Source organism: Phocoena sinus, chromosome 3 (genome assembly GCF_008692025.1).
Source record: "Phocoena sinus isolate mPhoSin1 chromosome 3, mPhoSin1.pri, whole genome shotgun sequence".
Lineage (NCBI taxonomy): Eukaryota > Metazoa > Chordata > Mammalia > Artiodactyla > Phocoenidae > Phocoena > Phocoena sinus.
In genome coordinates this window covers 134,584,714-134,612,036 of record NC_045765.1, presented here as the reverse complement: position 1 = coordinate 134,612,036, position 27,323 = coordinate 134,584,714, and the positions used below count along the sequence as shown (strand labels likewise).

General features: G+C 43.7%; 1 protein-coding gene across 1 annotated transcript; it reads left to right on the top strand.

The window, feature by feature from the left end:
* The first annotated feature begins 1,662 nt into the window (after positions 1-1,662).
* Positions 1,663-11,893, top strand: ISL1 (ISL LIM homeobox 1). The gene is made up of 6 exons (XM_032628137.1): positions 1,663-1,914; positions 2,747-2,936; positions 5,674-5,933; positions 7,769-8,055; positions 9,296-9,463; positions 11,510-11,893. The coding sequence occupies exons 1-6, from the start codon at positions 1,887-1,889 to the stop codon at positions 11,624-11,626; spliced, it is 1,050 nt and encodes a 349-aa protein (XP_032484028.1). The 5' UTR covers positions 1,663-1,886; the 3' UTR covers positions 11,627-11,893.
* The last annotated feature ends 15,430 nt before the right edge of the window (positions 11,894-27,323 follow it).

Here is a 27,323-nt window from a genome sequence, read left to right as displayed (position 1 = left end):
GGTAAATGTATCAACCTACCTCTAACTTTCGATTTCACACACACGCACTCTGATATAACTTATTGATACAATAAAAACAGAAGGGATGAGATCCATTTAGAAATTTTCCTTGAGAGAAAACAAAACAAATGCATGTTCTTGGCAAAGCCCCAGCCAGATCAGGAGGAAATTCAGCATCTTAGTTTCTCTCTGCGCTCTGGAGAAGCATATCCCTGTAAACCGAGCCACTGAGACCGGCTGAGGGCTCACGGCTGTTATCAAGGGCTAGATCTGGCGGATGATACAAAGAACGGAGTTTCCTAACACACCAGGTTTTCTCAAGGCAACCGAAATTAAACACCGAAATTAAACCTACTACTGCGTGCGTTTGCGGGCCTTTTTAGATAAAACTGGCAGTCACATTAGATAAGGAATAGCTATTCAGGAGCTTTTGGAGGAGTGCGGTGGGGGGAGTCTTCGTGGCCTTTCTGTGACTGTTTTGGGGAGATGGTTAAGATATGACGAGAACATGTAAGAAATTATTAAAAACAGTTATTTACCGGCGAGTTGCAGCCAACATTCTTCTCTCTCCAGGTTGTTTCCCGAGAGAAAATGATTAGATAAACACACCCAGTGAAGGGAAATAGGTATTTCGCTGTTCTTCTGTTGGACCTCTCCCTAACTCACGCCCTTAGACTGACGCATTTTTAAAATCTCTAGAGAGACGTGGAGACTTGTCCTTACAATTATCAAACACCACCAGCTAACTGTACACGTTTGCTTAAAAATAAAGGGCAGGAAACCAGAAGAGAGAGGAACTGGACAGGCTATATTCACTTTGCAAACTTTAAACTACTGGCCGATCACTTTGCACTTAGGCTTCGGGTTCGTGCACTTCCTAATTCTAAACTGCAAAGCCGACCTCCCGGGTCGGAAGGAGAGAGTAGTCCGCGGAGTCAGCTTGGTTTTACCTGTGCGCTTCCAACCTGATTTTCCGCTTAGGCACGAAGCGCCCCTTCCCCCCACCCCCCACGTTTCTGGCTCCCAGCGCGCTACGCGCAGCCAGTTCGGGAACTCACCCGCCCCGGCAGCAAAGCCCGGCCAGGCCCGGAGCTGTGCGCCAAAGCGCGAAACCAAACGAGGCAAACAGCCTGTTCCAAGTCGCCCCTCTTCCTAAAGCCCGGGAAGGACCTCTTCATCAGGAAGACCTACCCACCAGCCACTCGCCACCGGCGGCGGAAAAGTGAGCCCAGCGCGCAACACGGCCAGCCGAACTGCGGGGACCCCAGGAGCGCAGGGCGGAGGAGCAGCGCGACAGGAGGCGAGGGCGCTGGCGGCACGGCCGAGAAGGAGCAAGGGAGGGGGCAGGAGGAGGAGGAGAAGGAAGCCAAAAGCCAGAGCGGCCGGGCCGCCCGAGCATCGGGGGAGAGCGGCCTGAGGCCCGAGCAACTCGCCTCGTGAGCCCTAATCCTCTCCCGCGGGCTCGCTGAGCGGTCAGTGGCGCACGGCAGCAGCGAGGCTGAAATATGATAATCAGAACAGCTGCGCCGCACTCCCCGCAGCCAATGGGCGAGGCGCTCGCCTGACGTCCCCGCGCGCTGCGTCAGACCAATGACGATGGAGCTGAGTTGGAGCAGAGAAGTTTGAGTAAGAGATAAGGAAGAGAGGTGCCCGAGCCGCTTCGAGTCAGCCGCCGCCGCAGCGCCTCCGCTCCGCCAACTCCGCCGGCTTATATTGGACTCCCCGATCCACGAGGGCGCGGCGCAGCCGGGCAGCGGCTCTCTCAGCCTTGGCAACCCTAGGGGCCACTGTTTCCCACTTAGCCACAGCTCCAGCATCCTCTCTGTGGGCTGGTCACCAACTGTACAACCACCATTTCACTGTGGACATTACTCCCTGTTACAGATATGGGAGACATGGGAGATCCACCAAAAAGTAAGAGGCGATTTTACCTTGTGGGGCTCGGTGTGCTGTTCTTGTGCGGGGGTCTCTCTCAGGCAAGGGTGCCAAGGGCTCTTCGGAGTTCGAGTCATTGCTTGGAGAGAGAGAGAGAGAGAGAGAGAGAGAGAGAAGGTGGCTTTTTCTTGTTGCCGCCACGCCTGCATGCTTGCTGTCGCTTCTGATCTTCGGGAAACTGATCGTACCTTGTGTTTGAATTCGCCTGCGTGCCCTCCAAAACCCTAGCCTTCTGGTGCTAAGCGGTGGTTTCCTCCTCGGGAATCCTGAGCTCTCCGAGAAGGTTATTCTGTTGCAAAGGTCCGCCTGCAAATACAATACCCGGAGATGTGAATTAGCATTAGACTTGCAAAAGAGAACAAGTGACAACTGTATTGATGTCTGCTCTTGCTAACAATTTCCAGTCCTATGTGCTATTTAAGAGCGTGCTTCATGGAAAATATAGACATCCCTGCGTTCACTTAACGCTTCTAGTCAAAACCTTTTCTTTGACTTGACTTATCCATAATCTTTCCCAATGATTATGGCAAAGAGGGAGGAGGGAGGAAAAAGAAATACAAAATGAACGGGTTTGATTGCGTGCTAGGCTTACAAATGTAGACTATTCAAATCTGCATTTTACATATATTCCACCTCCTTTTAAAAATGAGTCAGGGTTTTGATGGCACACTCCAATTACCATCCCAAAGTGCAATACTCTTTTAAAAAAAAAAACTCGCAGAGTACGCCCTATAAGAGAACGACACTAAAAGTGTGTTTATCTCTGTAGGAAGTAAACGGTTAGTCAATCATGTATTTATTTTCATTTCAGAAAAACGTCTGATTTCCCTATGTGTTGGTTGCGGCAATCAAATTCACGATCAGTATATTCTGAGGGTTTCTCCGGATTTGGAATGGCATGCGGCATGTTTGAAATGTGCGGAGTGTAATCAGTATTTGGACGAGAGCTGTACGTGCTTTGTTAGAGATGGGAAAACCTACTGTAAAAGAGATTATATCAGGTACGCCATTTATACTGCTTCCTTAATTTTGTGAGATTTCCCTCTCTCTCCCCATTCTTTATTATTTTCTGTGGCTTTGTCCTTTGGTGAAGTTTGCCTTAATGGATTCCAGCGTGCAAAAGTTACCCTTGTAAGTGTAATATGTAAATTAACCTATGCTGTTCATTTTACTTTTTAGAGGGAAAAAAACCCCCGCGACACTCGATAGTGGTTCCCATAAATTATGTGGCATTGAAACTTGTATAATTGCTCTTGGAATTTGTGATGCTCAAATTATTTTCCTCTGTTACCCTCCCCCTTCCAAAACAAACAAAAAAAATCAAGATGGAAAAGTTGGGGTTTCTAAACTTTAAAAAAAAAGGTTGGTTGGTTTTTATTGTATCATGCAATGCTTTTTCTTTTTTATTTATTTTAATCGAGTATTTTATTAGTAACTTCCAGATTCTTCGGAGATGTCAATGCAATAGGTGAAATAGTTTGACCTAAGCATATTTAGAGATGTACTTTGAAAGAGCAAATAGAGATATTGCCCTTTTACTTTTAGGGTAAGGACTCCTGCCTGGAAAATTTAAAAACCAACCCAAATATTCTCTGTAAAAAAGACCGGAAATTTAATCTTTTTAAATATTAACCCTTTGGTGACATCTGACTGTCTTCTTTCTTATCTTATCTGAGCTGATGAATTAGACAGAGCAGATCAAATTGCCCATCATCTGTCTACGAACAATTGGTATATTTAGATAATTGAACAGCTTCCTTTCTCACATTAAAATCTGGTAACTGATAAAATGAGCGAATTGCCCTTACTGTCAAGAATAAAACCACATAAGGAACTTCCTGAAGTTTTTTCTTTCAGTTTATTCTGCGTCTAAACTTTATGCTTTGCCAATCTCAAATTTTCTGACTTGTGTATACATATGTCAGAAACTTCATTTTCTGCCTTAGGAAGGAAGTAGAATTTCCAAAGAAAATGTTATTGTTTTAAGAACAAAACAGAAGAGATAACACCTTCGTTATTATGTCGATTCGTTATTATGTCGAATAATATCAAAATATTATATTTAAAAATAAGTTCTCCAGTGGCTGTTAACAAGTAATTAGCTCTGTAAGTCATAGAGTTTATGGAGCTTAGAACTTAACCTTAAAGTTTAGCTGTGATTTAAGTATGCAGTTACAATTTTTTCCTGCTCACTTAGTGTGCAGTATTTTTTCTTATTTTAAAACCATGAAGTGGAGAGTGTAATTTTAATAAAGCTGAACAGTGCAGGAAAAAAAGTTTATTAATACTTTGATGGTGGGGGAGGAGGACGGGAGGAAAGAGGGGAAGTGGGAAGCTAGAGGAAGGGGGAGGGATTTTCCAAATTGTTTGGTCACAGGCAAGGTAAAGTCCTCATCCTATGAAGTGGGAGATCTCACATAGAGTAGGTGGAGGGAGGGAAAACTTTTGAATCTACCTTCTAACCTCTGACAAATGAGCCATTTTCAATTGTTTACTTGATTGGTTTGTGAACTGGAGATTCTGGAGAGGGAGAGCTCACTTCTCAACCCCAGCAGTAGCTTTACTCCTGTGGAGATAGTGTTTTGCTCAATTGTATTCAGACCTGCTTGTGCCTAATTCTGGCTAAACGTTAGTGGAAGGAACCAATCGCTTTTACATTTCTTCTCTCTTTCAACTGTGTGTGTGTATGCACGTACAAGTGTGTGTGTCCCTTTGAAATCCTGTAGTTGTAAAAGCAGAACAGAGAGACCGTTTAGATTTCCGAATGCCTTTCCCCCCTTGGGGGAGCGAGGCTCCCCCTCTTACCCCGCTTTGTGTAGGTCTTTTCCTCTCCTCCATTCTCTCTTTGTAGGAACGCTCCTGCTTTGATTATTAGTGATAACGCGGAGAGGGGGCCAGGGCAGAGCCTCTAGATGAAACCTACAAGGATTGTCTCTTGGTAAAGAAAGGTCAGCAGTGAAGAAGACCTTAGGAGTGGGTCTTTTCATTTTTCTGTCTGGTCAGGGTTCTCAAACAAACTGAAATAAAGGTAGATGCTTCAGCAAATTGAAAAAGATGGAGGGAACCAAAGCAGATTTTTAAAATAATAATAGAAGGAGGAAGGGAGAGGAAACTTTCTGTTAACATTGCTGCCTGAGGAAAAGATCTTTAGCTGGGAAAAAGTGCAGTGGGCTTGTGCAGAAAGGGCTCTGGAAACCCTCAGAGGTTTCATTTTGTTCTTCTGCCTGTGCATTTGTGTGTTTTCAAACCGAGTGGGGTGACAATCTCATTCCATAACCTCATTTTCTTTTGAAAGGAGGATTTGGGTTGCAGTTTTAGAGACGTTTCTAGCAGCAGAAATTGGGGGATAGGGAGGCAAAAATTTGGGGCCAGTGACTCCCGAGTCCCCCTGGACCCCTTCCTGCCAAGAGCGGCAAGGGCCACCCTGGACTGGTCGCTGGAGCAGCGGCCCAGGCTTCCAACACGTCAGACATTTTTCGATGGTTTGGACTGGGCGTTTTCAACTAAGAGGTACGGATCGAGACACAGAAGCTCATAGGAAAGGGAAATGGAGCGGGAAACGAGAGAAATCTAATCATTTCCACCCTCCCATTCCCAGCTTGTCTGCGAATGCTGATTTCAGTGTCTCAGGGCATTGTGGCCGAGGTTGCCAGCGACCTTGGGTCGGGGGCAGCGCCCGCCTGAAGTGACCACCTCTCTCTGTGCTTCCCTCCCGCCCCGGGCCCGGCCCCCGCGCAGGTTGTACGGGATCAAATGCGCCAAGTGCAGCATCGGCTTCAGCAAGAACGACTTCGTGATGCGCGCCCGCTCCAAGGTGTACCACATCGAGTGTTTCCGCTGCGTGGCCTGCAGCCGCCAGCTCATCCCCGGGGACGAGTTCGCGCTGCGGGAGGACGGGCTCTTCTGCCGCGCGGACCACGACGTGGTGGAGAGGGCCAGCCTGGGCGCCGGCGACCCGCTCAGCCCCCTGCACCCGTCGCGGCCGCTGCAAATGGCAGGTACTTCTGGGCGCGGAGGGAGGCCCTCCTCGGGGAGGCAGGCGCCAGGCGAGGCCAGCGCCACTCCTGCCAGCGCGCCAGCGGCCGCAGCAACCCTGGGACCTCTGCGGCGGTTGTTGCGGTCGGAGGCGGAGGGTTCTGGGTGCGGTTTGCACCGCGCTTCACTCTTTCGCAGCAAGGTTCAATGCCCTCACTGTCTCCCTTGACAACCCCCCCCCCCCAGCACAGCTACCCGTCTGTGTGTCTAGATGTGGGTGCCCGTGAATGTACACCGCTTGGGCACACGTGTCTGCACACGCCCAAACAGTACTTCCAGTTCACCTTGGCCTCCAAAACGCGGCTTACTGAAAACGGGCTTCAGCTCCCCGCCAGGTATTCTCCCCGCAGCTGCCTAATTAAAGGGGTGGAGCTCTGGGCCCCTGGAGCTTCCTCCTTTAACCCAATGAAGGAAGCTTAGGTGGCCTCAAGTTATTTAGCCTCTCAATTCCTTTTCCCTTGCAAACTGCCCCCCCACTCCAAAATACTTTAAAAATTTATTTGTATCCCTTTGTGAGAGAGTGGGCCTGAAAAGATACAGTTTTAATAATTGCAAGCCTTCGCACGGAGCCGTAATTTAAAACTGTCCACAAGCTTATCTGAAGTAATTGCCTTTGAAAGGGAGCCTCCCTCTTTAAACCGTTCATTCTACTTGATTTGGTGAGAATTTCATCTTCGGGCCTGTTGCTGTGACACTAAATTGACCCCATAGGTGTTGACCTGACCCCCGGGGGTCCTGGAAAGTGCAAGATTTGTAACAAACAGATCTGAGGGCCCTTGCCCCAGGAAGGAGAGTAGAAATAGAGCAAGGTTGGCCAGGAGGGGGGCCACAGGTAAGAAGGCAGACAACGTTTCCAAACCTGCTTTCTGGTCTTGATAGATCTGCCCTGTGCATTTTTAAAGTGTCAATTCGCCCTGAGTTCTGGCTGTGAGAAAACTACAACTCTTCCTCCTCTGCTCTCTGGCAGCGCTAAGAATTCCGTCCTGGGGGATTTGTGACTTAGCTTGCAGGGGGGCAAAGCCAGAGGTGGCAAATTCTGTTAGGTGCAACCTGTGCTCTGCTGTGGGAAGCACAGAAGAGGCCGAAGTATTGGGAGGGAGTCAGGAGCCAGAACACTCCCCAGCTGTCTTTCCTCTAGAGGCCAGGCAGCTCTAAAGAGTTTCGATTTTCCTTTTCTTGGGATCAGATCACATCAGGAACATCCAGGTAGATTTAGTAGATCCAGGTAGACTAAGAAAGATCAAAGCCTGGAGAGATGGCCGAAATCCCGAATTTCTTTATCCCCTTGATATAATTGTACCCTGGGGACTGAAGTTCAAGCTCTCTGTCAGAATTCTCCTCAGCCTTTGCGCTGCAGGCATCCCGCTGGGGTAGTGTCTCTGGCTGTCACTGGGGTTCTGCGTTTCTTTCCCTAGTACCGCCTGTGCGTTGGGGGTGGGGGTGTGTGTGGACTCGGTGTAACCTGGGCCCAGTTCGGGTACTAGAAAAGGCGCATAGGGAGGAGAAACAAGGCAGAACGATGCCGCCCTTGCTGTGAGCAGGGAGACAGGCCCTGAGACGTGCGCCCCTTTGCTGACTCCATGTTGACACGAGCAGGGGCGAAGGCTGCTTTCCGGGGCCGGATTACTGAGCATTGACCTCTGAGATTAGAAAGCGAGATTTTATTCTCCCTTTCGCGCCCCTTACCCCCACCTCTGCCGCCCCTGCTTTGTCTGTCGAGGCTGCAAAGAGCTGCCCATTGTCCGGGAGCGGCGCGGGCAGGCGGCCCGGCCCGCTCACGGCACCCCTTGCCCCGCAGCCGAGCCCATCTCCGCCCGGCAGCCGGCCCTGCGGCCCCACGTCCACAAGCAGCCAGAGAAGACCACCCGCGTGCGGACTGTGTTGAACGAGAAGCAGCTGCACACCTTGCGGACCTGCTACGCTGCCAACCCCCGGCCCGACGCGCTCATGAAGGAGCAACTGGTGGAGATGACCGGCCTCAGTCCCCGCGTGATCCGGGTCTGGTTTCAGAACAAGCGGTGCAAGGACAAGAAGCGGAGCATCATGATGAAGCAGCTCCAGCAGCAGCAACCCAATGACAAAACTGTGAGTGGCCCTGGGGCCCGGGCAGGGGACGAGAGGGGGAAGCCGAGGAGGCGTGCGTGCCGGCTGCCCAGGTGGGCCGGCGCCGTTTCCCTCCGGCTCCGGAGCAGGACCCGGCACTGGCGGCCCCTCCCCCCGACCCCTGCCCCGGGGAGAGGCCCCCCCACCGGGGCCCGGCCCAGCGCCCACACCGCGGCCCGCGCTGCTCCGGGAGGCCCCAGCCCGCGGGGGTGGGCTCGTGCCCTTCAGCCTCGCCCTATCCCGGATCCGGAAGGGCCGTCGCCCCCTCCGTGGGCAGTGAGGCCTGGCGCCGGTTTTGCCAAAGTTCCGGTCATCAGTTCCTCAGGCAGCCGAGAGGAGGAAGGGACAACTCCTTGGCTTCCTTTTTAATCCAGGGTCATCCCGGTGTCCCCCGTGCGCAGCCTGCAGCAGAGCCCCCAGGTGGGCGAAGTGCCCCAAGGTGACCCGTGAAAACAGGGCACCTTCTGCTCCAGGTCAAGCCCAGGTCTCCAGAGATGTCAGGCCCCTGGCACTATTACCCACAATCATCCCTGGCCCAGAGCGGCACCCAACTGGCAGGCCTCCTGGTTAGGTTAAACTAAAGAGTTTCTTTCTTCCCCCCACCAACCAGCAATTTTTATTTTTTTTTTTGCTTTTTACGGCTTAGGCCCTATTTTTAAATGCCATAAAACGTGCTGTCATTAAATTTGACAGACTGGCCAAGCCTGGGCCAGGGCATTTTCTAAGTTGGTTAGTGCATAATAGCACAATAGTGGCCTGACCCAAGTGCTTGGGAGTCGGGGTTGGCTCCCAGAGAATTGCCTGCAGAAAGTCTACCCCCAGATCTGACTAACAAACTGCCCAGAAAATCACCATGTCTAGAGGCTGAAGGGAGGCCTATCCTGCCTCAGCTTTCCACTGAGATGCTATGGCCTGGAAAGGCAGACGGGCGGAATTGGGATTAACAGTGAATTTAAAGGGAAAGAAGAAAGTCGAAACAGAATCTCGCTTAATAAGGTCCAAGCAGACCTAATAGTCCAGGCCACAGAAACAGAAGAACAAAACGTAATAACACAAAACTGAACCCTGGCTAATATCCATACGCCCAGCAGATTAACTGAGTCAATAAAGGCCACTATATAGATAAGATAATACCAGGGTATATTTGCTTAGCCTGCACAGACAATGGAGGGAGGGAGTTTGCTCATTAACATGTTGGGATTGGGGGGGGATCTATTCACAGAATATCCAGGGGATGACAGGAACTCCCATGGTGGCTGCCAGTCCAGAGAGACACGACGGTGGCTTACAGGCAAACCCAGTGGAGGTGCAAAGTTACCAGCCGCCTTGGAAAGTACTGAGTGACTTCGCCTTGCAGAGTGACATAGATCAGCCGGCTTTTCAGCAACTGGTAAGTGTCAGCTCCCAGAGTGGAGAGGCTGAATCTCCAAAGAAAGGAGATTCTGGTTAAACTGTCACACAAGGAAAGATTCTGGGGGGGTTAGCGAGGAGGGTGCTCCCCGACCCCAGGGTTGGGGAGAGACGAAGGGGGTGTGTTGGAGAGAGGAGGGAAGCACTCAAGGAAAACAAACCTCTTGTCAGTCTTTTCTGTGAGAGTTCATAGTTTGACCATATAGGTTGAATTTTCTATCAATCAGGCCTGTTCTGAGGGATTAACTTCAAGGTGCCTAACTAAATAGACACGCGTGAGAAGGTATCCTGGGTTGCAGAATCATACATCTTCGACTTGTAGCGTCAGAAGGGACATTAGAGATCACCTTGGCATTTTGATCAGCAGCCAGTAAATGTACTCCCTTCTCAGCTCCTAGAGCATGGTATAGTTAAGGACCTAAATCAAGGTGATTGTAATAATAATCAATGTTGTAATACATAATCAATGTTATTATCAATGGTCAGCAGGCACCCATATGCACTATTCAAATATATCAATAAAAAGTTCAGTTATTCAAAGATATGATTGATACTTTTTGTGACTATATCTCTTTCTGGGACTATATCTTAATCTAAAATGTAGGAGTGCTTAAACATTTTTTCAGTATGTAAGTTCAAATATCCTTCACAGTCACATACTGTGGGGCATGTATAGCAAAAGGAACCTGAGTTCTACCAATCAGAGAGATAATAATGTGAAAACCGGTTTTCGTGTTAATATTTCTACACATCCAGAGAAGAGAAAACTCAACTCACCTTTCACCTGGGTGAAGATAACTAATATTATTAAGTATATATCTTTTGTGAGATGATATATGTACACATATGGTTTTTTTTCTTAAGTAATAAACAGCCCTGTAAGATCTTGTTCTATAAAACAAGATCCATCGAAAAAACTTGTGCCTTTCTTTGAAAATAAAGCTTGAATTGAGGTTAACTTTTTCCCCTCAAATTTATCTGGAGGGCATTTTCTTTCTTTGTGGCAACAGTTGGGTAATGGGCCACAGGCAGGTGTTAAAAGGGCTTGGCCCAGGTGTCTGTTTGAAAGTGGGCCAGTCTAGAGGAGGCAGATTTGAGAAGTCCCTTGGCTTCACAGTGGGGAAGTTCAATAAGATAGCAAGGAAGGTAGATCCCGGAATTAGGAAAAAGAAATTATTTTTAATGTCAGGCTAATCTTACCAGTTATTTGGATCATAGAAGGCAGGTAAGGGGAGGGTTCAGGGCAGCCGAGTGTTTGCACCTCCTGAAACTTTAGTGTCAGCTGAGAGCAGTGGAAGGGAAGCCGAGGATGGGGAGGTGTTGGGAGCAGAGTGGAGAAGAAGGTTTACAACAGCAACACAATACTTTCGGCTTAAGAGAAGGAGCCAGATATTTATAATGTGGATGACGTTATAATATATGGGTCTCCTCTCGGAAGGAAGAGCCTGATTGAAAGAGAGAAAGAGGCCAAAAGGCAGCAGGACCAACAGCAAGGAAGAAAGGCCACGCTGTGAACCCTCTGAGGAGTTAATCAGTGTTCTGTGGAGCCTCCCCTGAATCTCCCGTCACAGGATCTGAGCGGCGTGTTATGGATTTTCCAACTCAAGAAGGGAGGCTTTGATGCCTAGAGACTGAGAACTCGCCTGCTCCCAGGGCAACACGTAGCCAGCAGGATAATTTTATTTCGAGCATGCATGGTAGAGTTGCGATGCCATTTTACAGTGGGAAACACATTTGTTCTTAAATAATTTAATGCAACATAATGTTGGGAATTCAGTTTCAGTTAAAACAGGGATCTCTTGGAAGATGGGAAAGCGAGAGGATTTCTTCCCAAGTTCTTTTCCTTGTAGGCTTTCTTTAAGCCTGTTAAAATTCAATTATATGTGCGGATATCTCTATCTATATATCTGTCTCTGCACACAGACACACACACACACACACACACACACACACAGAGGACAAGTTTATAATCCTTTTGTGAATACGATCACAGCCTCCTTTATTCATTTCTTAACCTTCCATGCAGGTCAATTTTTCAGAAGGAGGACCGGGCTCTAATTCCACTGGCAGTGAAGTGGCGTCGATGTCCTCTCAGCTCCCAGATACACCTAACAGCATGGTAGCCAGTCCAATTGAGGCATGAGGAACATTCATTCAAATGTATTTTTTTCCCTGTTGGAGAAAGTGGGAAATTATAATGTTGAACTCCGAAACAAAAGTATTTAACGACCCACTCAATAAAAACTGAATCAAGAAATGAATGCTCCATGAAACGCACGAAGTCTGTTTTAATGACAAGGTGATATGGTAGCAACACTGTGAAGACAATCATGGGATTTTACTAGAATTAAAACAACAAACAAAACCCAAACCCAACGTAATGCTATCCAATGACCTTAGGAGTACTGAAGAAAAAAAAAAAGACGTTTTTAAAACGTAGAGGATTTATATTCAAGGATCTCAAAAAAAGCATTTTCATTTCACTGCACATCTAGAGAAAAGCAGAAATAGAGATTTTCTAGTCCATCTTATTCTGAATGGTGCTGTTTCTATATTGGTCATTGCCTTGCCAAACAGGAGCTCCAGCAAATGAGCAGAAAGAGAAACTGGCCTCTTTGGCTGAAAGAGTCCTTTCAGGAAGGTGGAGCTGCGTTGGTTTGCGATGTTTTTAGTTGACTTGAACAAGGGGTTAATTGAAATCCTGGGTCTCTAGCATGTCCTGTAGCTGATTTCTTTTTTCCTTTTGCCCCTCCCCCTCTTTTTTTTTTTTTTGAGATCCATCCTCTATCAAGAAGTCTGAAGCGACTTTAAAGGTTTTTGAATTCAGATTTAAAAACCAACTTATAAAGCATTGCAACAAGGTTACCTCTATTTTGCCACAAGCGTCTCGGGATTGTGTTTGACTTGTGTCTGTCCAAGAACTTTTCCCCCAAAGATGTGTATAGTTATTGGTTAAAATGACTGTTTTCGCTCTCTCTGGAAATAAAGAGGAAAAAAAGGAAACTTTTTTTTTGTTTGCTCTTGCATTGCAAAAATTATAAAGTAATTTATTATTTATTGTCGGAAGACTTGCCACTTTTCATGTCATTTGACATTATGTTTTGTTTGCTGAAGTAAAAAAAAAAAAGATAAAGGTTGTACCGTGGTCTTTGAATTATATGTCTAATTCTATGTGTTTTGTCTTTTTTCTTAAATATTATGTGAAATCAAAGCGCCATATGTAGAATTATATCTTCAGGACTATTTCACCAATAAATGTTTGGCATAGATAAATAAATAAACACAATGATCCAGGGTCCCTCTTTTATATGTTTACAAGTAAGTCATTAAAATGTCTGAAATTAAAGACTGCATGTGAATGGGGTAAACTGACATATAACAGGTGTGATATTTTATTGCAGATGGTTAAGGTTGAACTTGCAAGTTTGCATTTCAATAGTTGGATCAAAACTGGTTGGAAGCCTTTTGCTCTCAGCTGTGATAATATTACTGGTTTTTTGAAAATGAGATGCTTTCCTCTGTCCTGTTTCCCACCTTTCTATCCTCCTGTCTCTTTTCCTGCCCCACCCTCCATCCCACTCCACCCCACCCAAAATAGGAAGAGGGTCCTGCTTAAAATAGATTTTGATCCTGAGTCACTATGTTTATCTTCTTAGAGTGCTTTATACCAAAGTCTTCTGCTTAGGATCGTTGAAATGACCCATATTTCAAGTATAAGCTCTCGCTAAAAGAGAGGCTTTCTGCCTAGCCAGTGAAGTATGACCATTATTTACCAGTGGCGGCTGTCAGCCGTTTGAGAAATGCTGCTTTATTTGCGCAGGAAGACCAGACGGAGAGAGGGGAGTTTTCTCACCAGTTCCCAGACCAGTCAGTGGGTGTCTTTTCTTGCCTCTCCTTCCCCACCGTCTCCAACTTGTTTCCTACCCCCCTCCCCCCTTCTCTCTTTCTCCCTTAACTCAGACCCCCCAAACCTTACGAGGGTGATTGGTTAGGGTGGAGGGGCGCGGCGAGGACTAGGTGGGGAACCGCCTTCTAGGGGCAGGAGTCCGGGTTGCGTGCGGTCGGAGTTTCGTGGACGTGAGCTCTTAACACCTTGCCCGCTGGCATTTAGCAGCGGCTCCTGGGCCAGAACCAGAACCCAGGGAAGGAGAAATGGCCCTGTTCGAAATCAGGCTTCTCGGTTCGTTTGTGGGTGTAGAGTAAGGATTTGGGGCTCCACCCTGTCTCCTCCCCTCCCCCTCCCCCAAGATACTTTGGTTCTCTACAGACTGAATGCATTTGTACGCGCCAGTGTAATGCCTTTTTAAACATCTGACAAGTCGTAATAAATACGAAAGCTAACGTACCCTAATCGTGTGTCTCGTGGCGTGCGCCCTTTAGGACCCCTGACGGCGAGAGGGGTGGAGGCCGGGCTGGAGCCCCGGGAGCCCCGCGTCTCCCCAGCTCTCCAGTCGCTTTCGCCCTCTCCAAACCTGCCGCAAGTCGGGAAAGAGCCTCAATTAGGCTTTTGTTTGGCTTTGTCCTACATAAGGGGTTAATTACAGGCTCTAACGTGGTGGGGCCAGAGAGAAAACAAACTTTGCATTGAAAACGTTACAGTGCATTCGACATGCCCGTTGATTACTTTGATTGTTGTGTCTAATTCTTGACAGAGGGGTAATAATTTGGCCTCAGTAATAATGGCTTGTAGTCATCTGTTGAGAAAAACAGGAGTTATGTCTTATCTCACATGGATCTTCTCCAAGAAAGGCCTTTTTTCTTTTTTTTTCTTCTTCTCCTTCTCCTTCTTCTTCTTCTTTTTCTTTTCTGTCCCGTCTCTCTCCTCTAATCTCTTGCACCAGACTTGACTTTTTCAGATTCCCATTCAACTGTTTCTATTTGCCTGTCTTTGATTTTCCTTTTTGCTCACCGTCATACCTGAGGCGACTAACTAATAAGTGCAAGGATGGCAGGTACAACATGGATATTGGTATCAGGAGTGCGGAGTTACTGATAGCCCAAGCCCTGGTTTGAAAACCATTAAGTTTCCTTTCCCAGCCATAGCCTTTAGTAGACACTTTTGAAAACATTAGACTCGGAAAAAAACTTTATTTAGGGTTTGAATGCAATAGAGGTACTTAAGTGAGGCACATATCTTTGTGATGGTTTTTCATCCTGACATTTATTTCTAAGATTAGGTTGGTGTGTGGGGAGATAATGTTTTACATATATAGATGTCAGTCTGTTCTGAAGTCCACAGCTCGAATTTAAGTACAGTAATTTGGGAGGGAAGTGTTGAATGATTTGGGTTCACTTGCTAGATTCAAGATATATGTTGCCTGATGGCTGAGAATGGATTGATGGGTCGATAGCATTCTAGTTCTTGTATTATTTATATGAAAGGTGTGTTCCCTTCTAGACTCCTCAGCATGTGCTCTAAAATGTGTAGCTGAAATGTCTTCTTGTTTGCAAACCATCTTTTGCACATACTCTCCTTTTCCCTGCACACCTCTGGAGATTGAATTTTGAGCGGTGCTCTTCTAATGAAATTCCTCCTGTTTGCCATTATCTTTGATCCTCCCTCCCCTTATTACTCTGAATTCTTCCTTCTGGACATTATGACTCATTTCCTCCAGCTTCTGCAAGCTAAAATTTAATGCAACTAAAAACATCCAGGACGCTGTCCTTAAATCAGGGAATCTATATCAACATCTATACTCCTAAAAAGACAGGATTTTTTCCTCCCTATTGTTCAGAGCAACAACATCCTCTGTGTCAGTTTACTGTCCTTGTCTTTTCCTTTCATCAAATGGACCTGGCTTTTCTTACCATTAAAAATTTTAAAAAAAGGTCCTTTCTAAGTTAGAATCATATTTGAAGAGATTTTTTTTCTTCATTGAAGTAACATTTCTGGTTATTTGAGATTCTGCGTGGGTGTGTCTACCCACTTCCCAATTCACAACTTTTTTGGAATCCAAGATTAAATAGATGATTTTGTGTCGCTCTGCTGTTCTTCACCCTGATCAAGTTGTTAAACCTATCTATTGACTCCCTTTTTCGTCTATCTTATCCTTTTGGCTAAAAGCCAGAAAGACACAGTGTGCTTTTGAGGTACGTCAAAGTACTTGGCATTTTTCTAGCACCTTGAATTTTTAAGCCATAAGATCGATCTCATTGAAATATTTCTTATAAGCCCCCTGTGGATTTACTTAGCCTTTTCCTTTTTCTTCAAAAAGAAGAAAAAAAAAAAAAAGTAAAAACTAGGTCCAAACCACCAAAAGAGCTAAGTTTGGATGGAACCCAGCCAGTTTGAGTTTAATCTCACCTCTAATACAAGTAAACTAAGCAGAAAGTACTTGTTTTCTTATCTGTAAAGTTCAGTTTAGTCAACTTTTGTAAAGGAGATTTATAATCCAAATTATGCTTGGGTTCTATTCATTAAGGACTATTTACTTCCTCGCTGCTAATCAACAATTAAAGATTATGTCACAACAAGACAAGTCAAATTTTCTTTGGGGGCGCTGGGAGAAAGGGGGAGGGGATTATTTTTGTGCCCTTATTTTAAAAGTGTTACTTTCAAAAAATGGCTGCAAATCTTAAATTCTCATTAATTATTTAAAATAAAAACAATTAACTTGTACAGTGTGAGTGGGTATTTTTAAACTAAAGTGTAAGTAGTTAATTCAGGGCGCTGGCAGCCGATTCTGTTTACTGATCTTTTCTGATTGTTGTTTTCTTGATAACCGAGCAAGCCACTGAATGGCTGTTTGAGCCCAGGCGCCACAAACATAAACTTCACAGCTTACAATGTCCCAAGTCGTGATGGAGGATCTCTCCACACCTCCCGGAGACTTCTGAAGTGTAGACAGAGAAGTTGGTTCACTGGGAGCGAAGGAGGGGGAGGGGCAGGAGGGAAGGCTGCTGAGTGTTTGCTGTGAGCATTGTTACTATCACATCCTTTAATTTTTATGGCGCTTAAGCTGTTGGCTCCGAGAAGCCAGTTTCTATGCCTTGGAGAAGCCAGCCTCTCCCGGAGCCGCACTTAAAGAGTACTTCATTCTTTTTAGTTTTTTTTTTACATTTATTTTGCAAATCTTTCTGCTTAATTATGCCTCTGAAAAAGGGCTCAGCAATGATAAGCAAAGCGTTCTAAAAAGAAAACCATTTTTTTTCTCCAAAAGAGGACGCCTAAGACTAGGGGGGAATGTTGGGGGGTAAGACTGCTTTTCACCAGATGGGAAGAAAGGCACCTTAACCTGAGCTTTACGAGAGCGCTACGGGGAGACTCCGCTCAGCCCTCTCCACGCCTAGGACCCTCTTTCCCTTCCACTGGGCCAAAGTTCGTGCTCATTTCAGAGTGATGTTATTTGTGGACTTGATTGGATTGGCAACTAATTTTTCCGGTCTTTCTAGTGGTCTCCCCTCTGAAGTGTTTCCCATGTCCAGCGGGCAGGGCAGAGCCGGGCTGCACTCGGGTTTGGGGTGGGTGGGTGCTAGGAATGGGGGACCCGACAGTGGTCTAACCAGCCCCATGACTCCCGCAGGCAAGTCAGCTAAAGCAGGGACAATCGTGGTCCGGGAGAGGAAAAAAGGGTGTTGCTGGGCCCTTCTCTTTCAGGGGTTGATCAGGTTGGCAGATCTGGAGGGCTAATCCAAACAAGGCGCTTGACTTGTGAGGTCGCGAGTCTAGACAGAGCTGGTGGCTCGGCGGCTCCTTATCTTTCCCTGGAATCAGCCGAAGAGGCGCGCCCCGGCCCACTGCGCTCGGCTCGCCCCGGCCGGAGCCACAGCGCGGCGCAGACGGCACAACAAACACGGCACCTGAGGCTTTACAGCTCGCTTTATTGTTTAATGGGGAGGGCCGCAAAGCAGTCATTTGTTTTCTCGGCCCCGATCCGGGCCGTTCTGCGTGGCGGCGGGCCTCGGACACCGGGTGGGACGCGCGCCAGCGCAGCCGTCCGCTCGGTCCCCGCGGGCCACCGCGCGCGGCCATCCGGTCCCATGCCGCCCCCGCGCAGCCCCTGGCCAGGGCTCGCCGGAGACCCCAGCGCGGCGCGCATCTTTATCCGCGCCTCAGAGGCCTAGGGGGTGGCGGGCTGTAGGAGAAAGCTCAGCGCGAGGTGTCCTAGACTAATCCGGTATCTCCTCTTGTTGCCTGGAAATGACAGGTCTGCGCTATAACCACTTACGGTCTGCGGGGTCAGTGGGCTCTGACTCAAGGGCAATCAGTAAAAACATTTAGTTCAGTAATAAGCTTCTCCCCGCTTCGCCCCACACCGTGTATCGAGAAAGATGCGTCACCATCTTAGAGTGTCCCTGAGCGGCGGAGCGCCCTTTCTTTCCCAGCAAGCACAAGGTGTGGCGTGACTTTCTTTTCGTGACCAGTTCACTGGGCAAACCGTGGAAGCCTGCCTTGATCCTCCATCTGGCTTCCACCACAGAGAGGCTGGCACTACCATCCACTTGGGAGCGAGGGGACCATTGGGACAGAGCTTGCAGTGCCCTTTTTGGAATGACGAATAACCCAGCTTGGGGATTTATAACCAAGGATTTTGTGGCTTGCATTTCAAATTAATTGGGTAGCATTCAGTTAATTATAATTTTGGTCCTTCCCTGTGGGGTTTTTCTCTTGTTTCAAAAAGAAGGGAGAGTTTCTAGTTACATCTTGTTACTCACTATTCTTCTAGTTTGCAAACAATGTATGTGTGTATGTGTGTGTGTCTTTGGCATGGAACAGATAATACTGCCTCTGTTTGAAAACTAACCGTCAATGGAGGTCAGAAAATTTGGTTATTTGCTTCATGTGATGGTAATACAGACAACACCATCTCCCAGCTTTGGAGGTATGCAAATTCACATCATGTTCTTCCTTGCCTGGTCCCAGTCTCACAAATGTGTCAAATGAAAAAAGACAAAACCCAAGTTTCATGAAATCAAAGAATTTCTGTAGGGAGCTTAATTTTTTTTTCTTTCTCCAGAAAATAATCCTTAACTGTAACTCAGGCATTGACTTTCCTTTTTCTCATGGGTAAGAGTTGCTGTTTATTTTGACCTGTCACAAATACAATGTGTTGTTTGAAACTTGTTAAACTTAGCAGGTATATGGAGATAATACTAGACAGGCCACTGAATATGATAAGGTAAAATATGGTGGGAATGAACTTTTAGGGGCTATGAAGGATTTTACTTTTTCCCAATAGCTTTTTAATTAATTTCTTCAAAATGTTACATCTATTTTTTTTTCACAGTTCTGTAATATCATACAGTAAAGAATTGTTCGGAGCACAGTAAAGACATGACTGGCAAAATGCTACTTGTACAGATTCTGGTCTGCAGTTATTTTGATAATTTAGATTACTTATAGTCTCAATTAGTTTTAAATAAGTTTTCTTTACCATTAATAAAAACTGCCCACACTTAGTTAAGATCATGTTTTACCTTAAAATTTTCAATAATTACTTATTAGATCAAATATTACTTTGTTTTTATTATATACAGGAGGTTTACTTTAAAAATAGTTTAGCAAAGGAAAAAGAATATCTGACTTCGGGGGAGAACTAGCAGGAGATAGAAAAAAAAAATTTTATTTGGAAAGAGAGCGTATATACTTTGAAACAGTATATTTTAAGCAATAAAGGGGAAAGTGCTTGTGGGCTAAATAGTTAAAATCTCATTTTAAACTCACAGACTATAAATAATAGTTATTTAAAATTTTGTCCAAGAGTTTTTTTTGTGGGATATAAGTTCTCAAGAAGAAATACTTGAAATAAAAATAGTCTGGCAACCTAAATAACATTTAAGATTTAATTCATGAAACAAAATGAGTGATTTTATTTATAAAATGCAGTAATTTTCTTCCACTAACAATGAATGCTGATGTCTAAAACGATTAAGTGAGGAAAATACATTATTGTCAGTTTCTGGAGAATGAAACTGATTATCAGTTTCTGGAGAATAAAAATGCTGAATAAATTCTGAAGTCATTTACTTCCTTCAGTAATGTATGGAAATATTTTAGAGATCACTACTTAGAATTTCATTTTTGTATCAAAGTACATTTCTTATTTTTAAGACTATGCTATATCCTTGAAGTCTTTACAGCTTCAGAGATACTAGTCACTGCGGCATTTTATGCATGGCCAAATTTCTCCCTGTTTACCAGAATTTTAACACTTGGATGAAGGATTGTATATCACCAATAGAAATTCACCTTTTAGTTCTATTATCCCATCAATGGATTCATAAGTCTCATTAATGTTAATGGAAAATGTCCTTATGTGTCATTTGCAAAACAGGGCTTGGAGGTATTTCACCCAGCAATGTCTTTATAGAAGGTATGTCAAGGCCAAAACGACCTAAGAAATAATTTCAGTCACACCTAGGCCTAGATAATATATTAGTCTCACAGGTGAAAATCAGCATATGAAATGGTAGGATTAGAATTGACTTTAAAAACAAATGCATTAATTTTTTTTAAAAAGGCCTAAAAATATTTTCCCTGACCTTTTAGAATTTTAGGAGTAACCCTTATTTGTTAACTGACTGTTCAGAAATATTCCTGCCAGGCCAGGCAAATAATACAGCTTCTCTACCATTGAGATCTAGGACCAAAGCTGGTGATATACTGCTTACTCACCATATAGGAACTTGTTTCTAATGAATTAACTACCGGAATTGAGTAATGCTTTGTTTATTTGTTTTAATTTTGTAGTGGTGATGGACTCTATGAAATCATTCTTGTGGATAAATGTGTGCATTTGTAATGTGTATTATGGCAGCCTTCGGCCGTGGCATAGAGTTTTCTCGAGGGCCAGGCTAAGTGGCTGGTATTAGAATTGAATCTGTAACATTACAGAATTGAGTGATGGTCCAAGAATATAAATGATGAATGTTGTTTTGGTTATTCAAATTAAAATCTTCTAGAACCACTATGTAGACTAAGGATATTTTAAATCGTCTTTATAGGGAATATCAGGGAAGGAGGCAGTTTCTCCTAAAGCAAGAGACGCATAGTGGTTGCTTCTGCCATGACATGACACTTTTCTATCTGTAAAGCACTTTACAGTCATTAGTTATGCATGAGAGCCGCCCTGAGCCCGTTTTTCTAATGACCTCTCTACCTGTTTCTCAGCACAATTCTCAATTCCCTTGTCTTTCCCTCATATGTGTAAGAGCAGAACATCAAAGAAGCAATACTTTGTCCTTGATGGCTTCAGTGAGGACTAAATTAGATCAGAGAATGGAAACCATTCTATAAACATCTTCAGTGAGGTCCACTCTCCTTACTTCCAGGAATTGAGGGGAGATGCTGAATGGTGAAGTGGGTGCGTGAAACTGACTAGCAAAACTGTAATTTATCTCCTTAAATAAGTGACTCTCAAACTTTTTGATTTCAGGACCCCTTTAAACTCTTCAGAATTATTGAGGATCTCAAAAAATTTTGGTTTATGCGAGTTATATTTGTCAGTGTTTACTATATAAATTTTAAATGATGATTTTGAAATATTATTTATTTAAAATAATGTGCCATATGATCACATAAATTATTTTTTAATGAAAAATAAGTATAGATTACAAAGCAAAAAATCTAGTAAGAAGAGTGATATAGTTTTCTTTTTTAAAATCTTTTAATATTTTTAACTTTTTATTTTATACTGGAGTGTATAGGTGATTAACAATGTTTTGGTGGTTTCACGTGCACAGCAAAGCAACTCAGACATACATATGCATGTATCAATGGTCTCCCCCAAACTCCCCTCCCATCGAGGCTGCCGCATAACATTGAGCAGAGTTCCCTCTGCTATACAGTAGGTCCTTGTTGGATATCCATTTTAAATATAGTGGTGTGTACATGTCAATCCCAAACTCCCTAACTATCCTGTCCCCCCACCCTTCCTCCCTGGTAACCATAAGTTCCGTTCTCTAAGAAGAGAGTGGTATAGTTTTCTATCTTTGCAAATCTTTTAGATATCTGGCTTAATAGAAGACAGCTTAATCCTCATATCTGCTTCCTCATTCAAACTGTGGTCATATCACACATCCTGTAGCCTCTGGAAAAGTCCACGTCCTCCCATGAGAGAATGAAAGTAATAAGGTAAAAAATGTCTTAGCATTACTATGAAAGGAGTTTTGACCTCACAGACCCCCTGAAAAGGTTTCAGAGACACCTCCTCAGAGGTCCCCAGATCACACAGTGACAGTCTTTGCCTTAAAAATGGGCTTTTACAAAAGGATTATAGAGAAACTATTGCTTGAGGGAATTTAATTGCTTAGGTTAATGTTCTAGTGATAACAGGTTTGTTTTTAAGGCAAATTCTCATTGCAGTTTTATTTTGTGACTTTCCAATTCCGTCATCAAACACTGATCTGAAAGTCACCTATATCCAGGGCCTTGAAGAAAAAAAATATTGTGATGTTACATAACTGAAAATTTAAGACTCCTTTCTAAAAAAACTTTAGGAGAAACAGATCCATGAATGTGGACTAGAGTATGTAATATGTGCGGGACTCATTTATTTTATGTTTTTATCTTTTAGAATCTTTTTCTCCTTTACCGTAGTAAAGTTAGAGGATGATGAGCACTGAAATCCATGAGGAATAATTCTGACCTGACATATGTGGGAATTGCTGGCTGCAGTATTTTGAGACAGCAAATTAAAAATGACAGTGATAATTTGGAAAAGTCATTTGGATTTCGGAATGAGATAAGCTTGTGAGATGAAAGACTAAAGGCTAGAAAAACAGCAAGTCAAGGATCATAGTGGTTCAGGCAAGGGAAGGACTTTTTTAGATTTGGCAGGAAGAGAATGGAAGGAGTTGGTCTGAAAAATATTCTGAGAAATTGACTGATGTGGAGGAGAATGGCAGTTGTCTCATCAGAATCTGTTTTTCCCTTTTTGCATAAGCTATTGTATAATAGGCTTATATCCCAGGTTCCCTTGCAGGTGTGTGTGGGGTGCACATGATCACATCCTTGCCAATGGAATCTAAGCAGAAATAATGTAGGTTATTCTGGGCTTGGGGATGTGCTTCATTCATGTTCTCTTTTTTCTTCTAACTGGCTGGAAGCCAGGAAAGTCCAGTGTTAATAGGACAGATGAGGAAAGAGCCCTACGGGTATGGTGGATCAACATGGTGGAAATAACTAATGTTCTAAATAATTTCACGGAATGGAGCTGCCCAGCTGCCCAGTGGAGCCTGAAACAGTTCAAACTATAAGTGAGAAGTAATTTTTTAAATCTTCGTTAAGCCACTGAATTATTATTATTATTATTATTATTATTATTATTATTATTATTTTTGCGGTACCCGGGCCTCTCACTGTTGTGGCCTCTCCCGTTGCAGAGCACAGGCTCCGGACGCGCAGGCTCAGCGACCATGGCTCATGGGCCCAGCCGTTCCGCGGCATGTGGGATCGTCCCGGACTGGGACACGAACCCGTGTCATCCGCATCGGCAGGCAGACTCTCAACCACTGCACCACCAGGGAAGCCCCAAGCCACTGAATTATTGTTATGTCTATTTATTACATCAGCCTAGCCTTAGGCTGGTAATCAGCCTTATTATCCTAATACAACAGGATATAGACTAGAGCATTGAGGTAGTAAGAAATCAAGGATGATTCTAAGGTTCTGAATCTGAATGACAGATTCTGAATGAATCATGCATTTATTTACTTAATCACTCACTCATTCATTAACCCATTCTAATATTTATCTTGTAGTTACTTCATGCTATGTACTATTTTTTGTGTTGGCTATATAGCAGTAAACATGAAGCTTTCATGAAGCTTCTATTTTTGTGATGCATTCAGATGACGTACAATAAATGCACATTACAGTGAAAGCAATAACAAATGCTATGAAGAAAAATCAAGCAGATTAAAAAAAGGGGGGACAGAATTTGAAGTAGGGTGATCAAGTACAGCTTCTCAGAAGAAGTGACTTTTGAAGAGATGGTGAGCACTTGAAAAAGTGAAAATGAGATAATGTATGTAGTGTATCAATTCTATATTGAAACTGTATATTTGAGGTTTAACATGTCCTTGATGTACAGAAAGAAATGGATCAATGTTAGAGAGGTATCTGTAAATTATTAACTTACACAACTTAGTGAAAACAAAAGAATCTCTGTAGAATTAAAAAAAAAGCAGGAAGACACAAGGAAAACAGTAATTCATCAAAGATATGTTTGGAAGAAAAGTGACTGGAAAGGTATAAGGAAAAAAGAAAGACAAAGAAATGTGAGAAATAAGTGAAGAGATCAGGGTGATGATGAAGAAAAATAAATGACAATAGAAATGTCTCAGGAACTAAAGCCAGAAGCCTTCAAAGGGGCAGGTATGAAAAGCTGTGCCCCATACATCAGAAAGATCAAGGAAGATAAGGACAGAGAAAATGCCTTTGAACTTGGCTGAATTGAGATCATTGGATACCATAAAGAGGCAAAGATGGAAGCCAGATTTAGGAGGGGAATTAAGGGGGAAATATTTTAAATATAGTTCATCTAACTCTTCACCATTGTTATTGGACATTTATTGAGTGCAGTGATTCTATAGAGTGCTGTTCTGATAACCAAAGTATTCGCTGAATCCAGTTACCAGGTTTGTGAAGAATGACGGAAGTACCAGACTCTGGTACTTCTATTTTAGAAGGGCTCTGGGGGACAGAATTACCTAAAATGCTTTTAATCCCTTTGGCCGTCTGGCTTTGCTGAGTTCAGGAAGACTCAAGTATCCACAATCTAAGCAGACAAACCAATTAGATGTTAAAATCCCAGAGGCTAGAACTAAGCTGTCAAAAGAAAGTGAGTATGGAGAGGTCATTATCCAGTAATTATAAGAACCTAGGCAAAAACCTAAAAGAAAAAAGTCCTATTGGCATGTTGTAGAACTGTTTGAGAGGTTAGCAATTTGCTTAGTTTTGTTGACGGTAGGCTAGTGTATGTGATGTTTCAACAGTAAGTAATATTCCTGGAGCTGTATATTATCATACTATTAAAAACTCAACTGAAGACACTTTGAGAAAGAGCAACAGGTTTGAAAACCACATGAAGTAAGGGGAAAAAAATCAGTTGGGCCTTAGAAACTTAAGTGGCAAGAAGCAAAGTCCTCATATGTTTTGTATTGTGACTCATCATCCAACTGATGCTTTGCTAGTCTGAAGACACTGGGGAATCAGATGGTATATCATTTTGCATCACGGAGGTGTCCATGGGAAGAGAAAACCAGTAATAATATCTGCTACAATTTGCCTCTCATGGAATGGATGCCTACCAAGAATTCAAAGTTTCTCTTAGTTTTACTTTGCTCTATGAGAAATGGTGGGTTGTATATGTACCACTATAGATGTGCCTATAATGTAGGCCCTTTAGAGGGAAAAGTAAAGACTAAATCTAGTAACATAAAAACACCCTAGGTTAGTTATTTTTTGTAGTTAAAATAATTTGAAAAGATTAATTATCCCCCATCCAATACTTTGAAAAGATTAATTATCCCCCTTATTTGTGTACACAAGAAGGTAAAACATAAAATCTTTGGTAAAGGTAGGAATGAATGGAGGAAGAAGAGAAAGGCTTACTTGATTTTGAGGGCCAACATAAAGGAAATGGGAGACACTCATCTGATAGCTAAATGTACTAGGTGTAGTATGCACAAGTGTGTAAAGACAAGACAAAAGACTTCAGTAAGTATTGTTGAATTACTCAGTTTTGAAAATGTTTAGTCTTGGTGAGTTCTTTAATACTATTTTCCCCTAAAATGATAGAGATTCCATCTTTTTCCCCCCGAAGCTCTAATTTTGGGATTATGCTAAAATGCCTCAAACGATCAAATGAAGACACCTCCATAATTGTAAAGGTTTTAGTTATTCTATTCCTGTGGAATCCAGAATTGGCATATAAAATACTTTCCAATATAATCTTTGACTTTTTTCTGAATGAAATATGATCTGTGTTCATGTGATAAACTTTCCAAAATGCACATCATGTGGGAAGTATATTAATAGTGGAAATGTAATTTACCTCTTATAGCTAGATTAATTTGATATCACCTGATATGAATTGTCTTTTTTCAAAGACAATGTCTTGATTGTTTCTCTTTGTGGAAAAAATGCCACAGCAATCCAAACTACATTTGTTTTCAGAAAAGTGGCTTTCTGAAATCAGTTGATTAGAGAAAAATCATTTCTCTTCAAAATGATGATGATAAATCTATTTTTATACTTGAGAGTTAATGAAGATCATTTTCTTCCCCACCGACCACTACTCAGAATGGCAGCCTGAATCAGTCAGTATTGCTTAGCAAGAATGTATAAGCGACATAGCCTAGAAAGTTGTAGAGTTAAATAAAGGTCTTGATTTTGTAAGGCATGCTGCAGTAAACTATCTCAGAAAGAAACATGCCAGGATAAATTCACAAGAGTTGGATGCTCTACAAGAGTCCCCAAACCTCTTGGCGTTGAACTAATTAGTTCTATAGCAAGCTGTGCATAAGCCACATAGGTGGCTAGATGACACAGGCAGTGAACGAGAACTTTTGTGACGCATCCTCCTAAGTTTAGGAATGTTCTAACTGTGCCTAGAGGCCTTATCCTCAATGGATCAAGCCTTCCATTCTGATCTGTAGCCATTGATCTATAGCACATATTCTTATATGCAACATGAATGCATATGGAGTAAGGGAAAGAGAGGAAGGCTTTTGAGTCATTAACACCGTTGAAGTTCGCTGTTAGTAAAATAATCATATATTTGAACAGCCAGTCAGTATTGGGAACAAAGTGTGAGGCAGGTGAGCAAGTGACGCTTCCTTCTATTTTTCCCCTTTCTTCTTCTTGTCACTAAAATGGTACTTTATGGGCATTAGGCTTTGCAAACTCTTCTACTACAGTTATTATTTAATGGTTGTCCTCTATGTACCAGGCACCCAGCTAGGTGCTAGTTTCATATTGTTTCTCTTTCTCATGCATAAACATGTAAGATAAGTTCATTCCATTTTGCAGAAGACAAAAGTAACCTCCAGTCGAGAAAACTTGCCCAAGGTTTCAGAATTCGTGGAACTAGACATAATGATATTTAAATTAATTGCACCGGTAATTTGCATAACAAACAATTTAGGTGTGCTCATTCTCAAAGAAGTTTTTTTTTTTTTTTTTTTTTTTTTGTAGTACGCGGGCCTCTCACTGTTGTGGCCTCTCCCGTTGCGGAGCAGAGGCTCCAGACGCGCAGGCTCAGCGGCCATGGCTCACGGGCCCAGCTGCTCCGCGGCATGTGGGATCTTCCCGAACCGGGGCACAAACCCATGTCCCCTGCATCGGCAGGCGGACTCTCAACCACTGCGCCACCAGGGAAGCCCTAAATGTTGCTTTTTGACATCATGAATAATTTTTTCCTTGAAAAGCAAACCCTCCAAGTCTTCAAAAAATAATACTGTTTAGGCACAACAAAGTATTTAAGGTTATTATTCATGCCAAGTCCAGCTATATGGGTCACTTTCGGCTTCTGGAATACACCATGTTTGTTTGCTTTTGTTTTTGTTTTCCCCCACCTTGGCCCTCTACAGGAATTATTTCCCATAATGCACCATTCATCTGCTAATCCTGGCTCATCCCTCAGTTTCCCAGTTCAGATGTCAGTTCCTCAAGAAGCCGAAGTCATATGCCCCAGCTATGAGCTCCCATCACAGACTGCACTTGCCTGCTTGCCTGTTTCTATCTCCCACTTGCCTGTAAGCCTCCAGAGGGTCTATTTTCTTCAGCTCTGTATCTCCAGAACCAGCCCAATACAGAGCAGGTACTCAAGTATTTATTTACTGTATGTGTATATTAAAGTATGAGTGAATATCAGACCTGCCAAAATCAGATGAGA